The sequence below is a fragment of the Danio rerio genome, chromosome 20 (genome assembly GCF_052040795.2).
Source record: "Danio rerio strain M-AB ecotype USA chromosome 20, GRCz13ab, whole genome shotgun sequence".
NCBI classification, from domain to species: Eukaryota; Metazoa; Chordata; class Actinopteri; order Cypriniformes; family Danionidae; genus Danio; species Danio rerio.
The window spans coordinates 4,150,453-4,160,020 of NC_141040.1; the positions used below are offsets into that span (position 1 = coordinate 4,150,453).

General features: G+C 35.1%; 1 protein-coding gene across 1 annotated transcript; it reads left to right on the top strand.

Annotated features, from left to right (window-relative positions):
- The first annotated feature begins 3,659 nt into the window (after window positions 1–3,659).
- On the top strand, window positions 3,660–8,624 carry fam89a (family with sequence similarity 89 member A). Its single transcript, NM_001386264.2, is given in 2 exon segments — window positions 3,660–4,048; window positions 8,067–8,624. Coding segments are annotated over 2 exon segments (528 nt in total). The 5' UTR covers window positions 3,660–3,796; the 3' UTR covers window positions 8,343–8,624.
- The last annotated feature ends 944 nt before the right edge of the window (window positions 8,625–9,568 follow it).

Sequence of the window (9,568 nt, forward strand, 5' to 3'; positions counted from 1 at the left end):
TGAATGAAAACCTGTAACCATTGACTTCCTTAGTAGGAAAAACAAATACTATGGAAGTCAATGGTTACCGGTTTCCAACATTCTTCCGATATCTTCTTTAGTGTTCAACAGAGGAAAGTAACTCAAACAGGTTTGTGATGAGGGAATGATGAGAGAATTTTCAATTTTGGGTGAACTGTCCCTTTAATAATTCATGAAGGTATATAATGTTAATGCTCCTTGATTGGATAGCTTGAATTGTATATTAAATAACACAAAGGCAATAATAAAGCATGGCTTTATATGAGACATTTACACAAACTCTGTATAAAAGTTATGTTGTGATACAAAAGAGAACATAGAAATGCCACAAACAGCTAAACGGTGGTCATTTTTTAGTCCACAATGTTCTTAAAGGAACAGTGCGCCTAAAATTAAACATGTTCTGTCCTCATTTACTCTCCTTCCGCTTGTTCCAGAGTTTCTCTCTTCTGTTGAACACAAAAGCACGCATTTTTAAACAAAAAACAAAAAACTGATTGACCTCACAGTGTTTGTTTTTCCTGCTATGTAAGCATCAATGGGTACCGATTTCCAACATTCTTCAAGATATCTTCTTTTGTGTTCAATTGAGAACAGAAACACATGCTAAAACTTGATATATTTGCTTAAATTAAAGCATTTTCCAGGGATGGGTTGCAGCTGGAAGGGCACCCGCTGCATAAAACATACAGTATGCTGGATAAGTTGGCGGTTCATTCCGCTGTGGAGACCTCAGATTTAAAAAAAAGGGAATAAGTCGGAAAGAAAATGAATGAATAAAAGCGAATCGCATGAGTAGATCGAGAGTAATTTATTTATTTATTTATTTTAGATTTTTTATATATATTAATTGTATTTATTTGTTAAAAAATGTAGGTGAACTGGCCCTTTAAAGGTGAGCAAATGTCCACGCGGTCAGATGTTTATCCCAATGTACTGATAACAATTCCAAGCAGACTGTGGTTTAGCTTTTTGTGTGTGTTTATTTTGTGTTTTTACCTCATTGGCTGGTAAAAGAGGTCATGAGGGTGTGTGTGTGCGCATCTGTGTGTGTGTGTGTGCACATTTTCTCTTTGTCATGGCCTTGTGTTAGTGTTTTGTGTGCAGCTGTGAGTGTGTGTTGTGTCAGCGGGGCGGACCGTGGCTGCTCGTGGTCACCATCTGCCCGATACTGACACCTTTGTTCCGTGCTGGGATTCCGGCCCTGACCTCACCCTCGGTCAATTCATCTGGCCGTTTCCTGCCCATGTGCTGAGCTGCCATTAGAGCGCCGTGATCTGGATTTAACCCAGTAATCAAAAAGCCAGGGCTTAATTGGACTCTTACAAGCAGAGATGAAGCACGTTTGCATTTGTTTGTTTTGTTTTAGAAAACATTTAAGAACAGCTTATTTATAACGTAAATAATTATTTATTTTTAATTATATTTTATTTTATTTGACAGTTTTTTTATGTTTATTAACAAAATATTGTTTATTCAGAACATCTGTGGCAAATACATGTCATTTATTTATTTAAACATATTATTTATTTAAAACGAGCCAGAAACAAACAAAAATAACATTTACAGATTATTTTTATTTATTTGTTTACATTTGTATGAAATATTGCTATTGAAACTGAAATAACCACGATAAATAATATGCATTATATTATTATTATTTTATGTTTTAATTATTGTCAGTAGCAAATCTAAATAACAATCAGTATTATATATTATAACTTTAGTTTTATTGATACCTAACAACAATATTGTTTAACAAAAATGTATTAAATTTAATAGCATAATATTGTATGTATATTTATCATTTTTATATTGTAAAAATTATCCTCTGCATAAAACATAAGCTAGATAAGTTAACGGTTCATTCTACTGTGGTGACGCCTGATTAATAAAGGCACTAAGCCATAAAAGAAAATGAATGTATATATATATATATATATATATATATATATATATATATATATATATATATATATATATATATATATATATATATATATATATATATGTATATTTATCATCTTTATTGTAAAAACCATCTGCTGCGTAAAACATGCTAGATAAGTTGGCGGTTCATTCCACTGTGGCAGCCCCTGACTAATAAACGGACTAAGCCGAAAAAGAAAATGAATAAATGTATGAATATTTATCAATTATATACTGTAAAAACCATCTCGTGTCTAAAACATATGCTAGATAAGTTGGCGGTTCATTCCGCTGTGGCAACCCCAAATTTATAAATGGACTAAGCTGAAAAAGAAAATGAATTAATGGATGTATGTATACTTATCATTTATATTGTAAAAACCATCCGCTGCGTAAAACATGTGCTGGATAAGTTGGTGGTTCATTCCGCTGTGGCGACCCCAGATTAATAAAGGGACTACGCCGAAAAAGAAATGAATGAATAAATATTGTAAAAAGCATCCGCTGCGTAATACCATATGTTGGATAAGTTGCCGGTTCATTCCGCTGTGGTGAACCCAGACTAATGAAGGGACTAAGCCGAAAAAGAAAATGAATGAATGCATGAATATTTATCTTTTATATTGTAAAAATTATCCGCTGCATAAAACATATGCTGGATAAGTTGTCAGTTCATTCCGCTGTGGTGATCCCAGATTAATAAAGGGACTAAGCTGAAAAGAAAATGAATAAAAGTATGTATATTAATCATTTATATACTGTAAAAACCATCTCATGTCTAAAACATGTAGTGGATAAGTTGGCGGTTCATTCCGCTGTGGCTACCCCTGATTTTATAAAGGGACTTAGCTGAAAAGAAAATGAATGTATATTTATAATTTATATCTTGTAAAAAAAAACATCCGCTGCGTAAAACATATGCTGGATAAGTTGGCGGTTCATTCCGCTGTGGGGACCCCTGGCTAATAAAGGGACTAAGCTGAAAAAGAAATGAATGAAGGTATGTATATTTATCTTTTATATTGTAAAAATTATACACTGCGTAATAACATATATTGGATAAGTTGGCGGTTCATTCCGCTGTGGCGACCCCAGACTAATAAAGGGACTAAGCCGAAAAAGAAAATGAATAAATTAATGAATGTATGTATATTTATCTTTTATAATGTAAAAACCATACGCCGCGTAAAACATGCTGGATAAGTTGGCGATTCATTCCGCTGTGGTGACCCCAGATCAATATCTGACTAAGCTGACAAGAGAATGAATGAATGTATGAATATTTATCATTAATATTCTGTATAAACCATCTCGTGTCTAAAACATATGCTAGATAAGTTGGCGGTTCATTCCGCTGTGGTGGCCCCTGACTAATAAAGGGACTAAGCTAAAAAGAAACTGAATAAATTAATATTGTAAAAACATTACAGTACCAAATTTAAATAATGTCTGTATTATTAAATTTTACGAAATAATATATATTTTTGAAGCAGCTTACTAACAAATCTAAATATCGTTATAGAAACATGTCAACAAAATGTAGGTTACCAAACAATAGCGCTGCCATCCCTCTGATCAGAAGATTAAATCACAACCTAATTCTTATGAATATTCAACGAGCCTCCTGTCCGTCATCGGCGGCCACGCCCAGTCTGCTCTGCTTCTCTTTAAAGCGACAGGAAGTGAGCGCGAGCTGAGCTCCAGCCCTACAGATTATAGGTGTTGTTCGGAGCGCTCGCTGTTAACGTTACATGGCCTTTTCGACGTCCGACTGCTGAAGTCTTTGAGAAAAGCAGCACATGCCCCGGTCGTCCGTAAGCAGAGCGCGTTGTTTGTGAATGTTACTATGAATGGTAAGGTGGGGAACGGAGCGGCGGGCGGTGTGCTGGCCTGTATCGAGGGTCTGCCGCCGCTGCCCAAGAGCCTGAGCGGGCTGCTGAACTCCAGCGGCGGCTCGTGGAGGGACATGGAGAGGATGTACGTGAAGAAGACCATGATCCAGGACGACCTGAGCCGAGGCAGGAACAACGCGGACAATCTGCTGGCCAACAAACCCGCGAACCTGGATGCCGCCCTGGCTTTGCTCAGGAAAGAGATGGTAAGGCTTGCAGAATATAAGCAACAGCTGTTCTCTCTTACTGCAGGCGTTCTGTTAACTTGTCAGTGCCTGTGTTTAAAAAGCCAAGCACTGAGATTAACACCCAGACGGCATGTTTGGACCGCACTGACGAGAATAGAACATTTCTTAGAGTCTTTAAACGGATATAAAAGTTCTGAGGGAAGTTTATGGTTTACTAATTATTTGAACGCGTCCAAAATGATCGGAACTAATCTGTGATGCTCAGAAATGAGTTTGATGCGGTCTTCTTGGAAAATCGTTTTATTTTTATCGAATAATGTTCGGTTTGTAACGTATTCTAAAGTTTTGTTGATATTTATCAACAGTGTTTGTATAAATTATAAATATACACATACAATATTATGCTATTTAGACTTGATAAGTTTTTGTTAAATAATAATATTGTTAATTTTCGACAAATCTTTCGAATACATAAATCGAACATTATTCGACCAAAATAAAACTATTTCCTAAAACACCGCATCAAACTAATTTTTTGTAAATATTTATAGTTTAGAATGATCAAAATCTGTGATGCTCAGAAATGAAATCAAAATTGTTTTATTTTTGTCGAATAATGTTCGCTTTGTGACGTATTTGGAAGTTTTATTGATATTTAACTATTTTTGTGTAAACTATAAATATTTACAGAAATTAATTTGATGCGTTCTTGGAAATAGTTTTATTTTGGTCGAATAATGATCGATTTGTTACGTATTCGGGCGTTTTATTAATATTCAACAACATTGTTTAACAAAAATGTATCAAATGTAAATGGCATAATATTGGTGGTATATTTACAGTTTATACAAAAATTGTTGTTAAATACCCATAAAACTTAAGAATATGTTACAAATTGAGCATTATTCAACAAAAATAAAACAATTTCCAAGTAGAGCGCATCAAATTGATTTCTGAGCATCACAGATTAGTTCCGATCATTTAACTCAATAATTTTGTATAAACTATAAATATTTACAGAAATGAGTTTGATGCGGTTTTCTTGGAAAATCTTGTTTTTGTTTTGTCAAATAATGATCGGTTTGTAATGTATTAGGAAGTTTTATTGATATTTAACAACAATCTTTGTAAAAACCTATAAATAGACATACAATATTATGCTGTTTAGATTTCATACATTTTTTTTTTGTTAAGCAATATTTTTGTTAAATGTCAATAAAACCTCAGAATACGTCACAAAACGAACATTATTCGACAAAAATAAAATGATTTTCCACGAACACTGCATCATATTTATGGTTTCAAAATGATCTACTTGTATGATCGGAACTAATATGTGATGCTCAGAAATTAATTTGATGCGTTCTTGGAAATCGTTTTATTTTTGCCGATTAGTGTTCAGTTTGTAGCGTATTCTGAGGTATTATTGATATTTAACAATTTTTATGTAACCTATAAATATTTACGACATTATTTTGATATGGTGTTCTTGGAAATCGTTTTATTTTGGTCGATTGATCGAATGATCGATTTGTTACGTATTTGGAAGATTTATTGATATTTAACAACAATATTGTTTAACAAAAATGTATTGACTCTAAATGGCATAGTATTGTATGTGTATATTTTTAGTTTACACAAACATTGCTGTTAAATATCAATAAAACCTCAATGCGTTACATTTAAAAAAAATTTTTTTTTTTAAGTTTTCACCATAATAACGAAACCTTTTCCAAGTCCACTCTTGTAAAAATACTCATTTTTTTTTATTTCCAAAAGTCACAGAAGTGCCGCACATCTGTAATAAAGCTTTTTTTTCTCATAAATGTAACATAAAATACAAATTTTCTGTTCTACAGAGTCAACTCTTTCCCTTTTTGATCAGCATTATTTATTTTGAGTGCTGCAGTTGAATTCACAGAATTTCACAGAAGTATTATGTATACTGTAAACTTGTATAATAATTATCTAATAATTCCTGTTTTTTTACTCAAATCGATTCACACATTTCGGAAAGTAATCTCATCTCCACCAGTGTTAATGCACATTTAATTCCCTCAAATAAAACAATAGTATCTGGATGCAGCCGTTGTGATGCAAACTGAGATTGCATTAATCAACGATGCAATGTCAGACACAATGCACTCAAATGGAGCGAGTGACATCACTGTGATGGGTAGGGTTAGGGGTGGGGTTAGGTGAGATTGGATGCAGCTCAGATTGCACTGCACCAGGTCTGCTTCCAGACCCCTCTCAAATAAAATTTCATAAACGTGTTTGTTCGTTGTTTTGGAAAATATAAACTGATGTGTCAATATGCTGTTAACATTTTACATTCTTTTCACTGCAAATGTCGCATCCATAATGCTGAAATTCCTCGTTTACTTTGATATGAAACCCCTTAAAGTAAAAGACTGAGGGCATTTTTTTAGTATTTACCCATCTATTTTCTATAAATATATTCAATAAAAATAGAATAGTCATGGGAACCTACCGTGTCAATGCTAGATTCAATTGAATAGCTCGTTTATTCACAAAGTACCTATATCATTTATATAATAAAAAAAAAGATACATTTATTTTAAGTCAAGTTTCTTAAACTAATTTCGAGAGGAGCATGTGATAGGATTGACTACAGCTGATCCCTATCACTAATCACTTACTAGCCAATTGGATCACTCTAAATTCAATATAAATGTCCAGCCTAAACTTCATTCCTCATCTTCGTTTTGGAACCTAATACCCCCCACCCCCTTCTCACTCCCCTTCTCAAATCCCTTCTCACTCCTCCTCAGTTCGGGTGACACAGTAGCACACGTCCCAAATGGCACACTATACACTATGCACTCATGCACTATGTACTTATGCACTTACACACTCAACAGGATAGTATATGTATGTAGTGTCGTCCCAAATGGCACACTAATGTTTTTTTACTAAGCGGAAATTCAAACTGTTTCTCTGATGATGTTTGACGGTTGCCAAATCAGTGAAATAAACGACCGAATTATCAAATAATACCTGCCGTGAGTATTGCCGCATTCACCATCGGGAGGCGCTATAATCACTCTCGTAGGAGAATTTTGCTTTCACCATCCAAAATAAATAAAGTTATCCAACATGTGCGCCCGATAGCTCCGCCCCTTTCGCTACGTAAGCAAACCTGCGGTCGTTAAGTGCGCGAAGTGTCCATTACACACTTCATTTTAGCGGCTGAATGAGTGCATCATCCGGGTAATTAAAGTGCACTTATTATTTTTAGAGTTTTCAGTGTGAACACACAACTTACACTATTTGTACTACAAAATGGCGTAGAATAGTGCACAAGTATGCGATTTGGGACGCAGCAAGTGGCTCGGTGGGTAGCACTGTTGCCCCACAGCAATGAGGTCACTGGTTGAACACTAGCTGAGCCAACCGATACTCTCTGTGCGGAGTTTGCATGTTCTCCCCGTGTTCGTGTGGGTTTTCTTTCCCCGGATACTCCGGTTTCCTCCCACACTCAAAAACCAGGCAACAAAAGTTAGTCACAAGCACTTACTACAAAATAGCACAGCTAGCGGTCTATTTGGGAAGCTATCGAGAACTACCTGATCTCGTATCCCTCCTAATGCTTATTGAACAGGCGGGAGCCTTGGGCTCATCTATCACCGAGCTCAGAGTTCCCTCCCAGGACAGCACGCCAAACTTGCTTAAATGGTCTAGCATTATCTAAGTGTGAACTCTTGAACCCCCCCATGAAAACAATTACAATTGTCAAATATGTGTTATAGAAATTATTTAAAGACTTGTGCTTTTCAGAAAGTCCATTCAGCAATAAATGAATGCAAGTACGTTAGTGTCCATGTTATTAACTTGTCATTGATTTGGGCAATTTGAGTACATTGCATTATCTTTTCATTAATCAGATACTAACAAAGCTGGAAATAGTAAGGCACGGAATCTACACTACTTGACTACACCCTGAGTAGACTTGAGAGCAGATGTCTGGTATTGATTGTCTGTGGGCTCTGTGACATTGTGTGTGTGTGCGCAGGTGGGCTTGCGGCAGCAGGACATGTCTCTTCTCTGTCAGCTCTGGTCTCTTCACGAGTCCATCCAGGAGTATAAGGGCAGCTGTCAGGACCTCTCGGCTGTATCCAGTGCGGACGGACCATACGGCATGGAGAACGGCTATTTCGACGAAGACGAGGAATATTATACTGAATCCGCAATGACGCCAGCCGAAACGCCTGATGGAAATGATACTTCCCCTAAGAACGGGACGTCCAAGGACAGCTGGATACATGACTCCTTCCATATCACAATATAAACCGCCACTTTTTATTTTGTTCTTTAATCAAAACAAGCTGTGCCATGATTTAGTTTGCTGCATTTGCTTAGTTTTACAGCAGACTCCTTATATATAGGAAATATACATATTATTTATTGTATTATATACTACATAGTGTTTCTTTTTGTTTGTTTTCATGATTTAATCAACATTGGAAATTTTATAATCTCTTTTTTTTCTTTTATGCAAGTGGAGAAGCATATCATTTCATGATGTTTACAAAAAAATCGTGTTTAAACATACAGCTATGGGAAAAGAAAACAATGAAGAGACTGCTTGATTTATTAATTATAGTTATATAAATTACCAATGACATATCCGGAATAATTTCTAAATAATTCCCAAGTAAAATTTAATTTCAAATAAAATTCATTTTGCATTAAATTACATTTTTTTTTATTTTATTATATTAAATAAATAAATAAATATATAAATATATATATATATATATATATATATATATATATATATATATATATATATATATATATATATAATTTTAATCAAAGCTTTTTAGAACAAAGTTTATATTGGTCACACTTTAGGTTTCATTAATGTCGGTATATTTACAAACATGTACTAAGAATGAAAAATGTTTATTACAGTACATAGTTAAATTACAAAGCTGTTCTGATTAACATTAGTTGATACACTCCTGAGTTCAAAATTAAATTTATTATTTTTATTAACTATCATGAACTAATTTCAGTATATAGTGTAAAGCAGGTCGCACACCAGAAGCGCTGCTCGGCGCCGCAACACGGAGCGCACATGATAGTTTGTATCACACACCAGACGCGCACATTCGAATGATATTTAACATGAAGCTAATCAGATGGCGCTCCTGAGCCGTGGCCGGGCGCCGCCGACTTGCAGCGCCGGTGTGTGTATCCTGATAGAAACCTATGTTTAGAATTCCAAAATGCATGGCGCTTCTGGTGTGCGACCTGCTTAAGTAGTGTTTTTTTTTCATGTTAGGAAATGCATTGTTACAAATAGGGCTGCAACAATGAATTGATAAAAGTCGATTACTAAAAGCGTTGGCAACGAATTTCTTAATCGATTTGTTGTGTTGTGCGACACAGGAATGTTTGATTATTAAAAAACACTTTAGTTTAGCAAGGAGCGGAGTGAACACGGTCTCTCTCGCGCACTGATACAGAGTTCGGCGCCTCATAGACGAGAATGAGGAGAAAGGGAGTTCA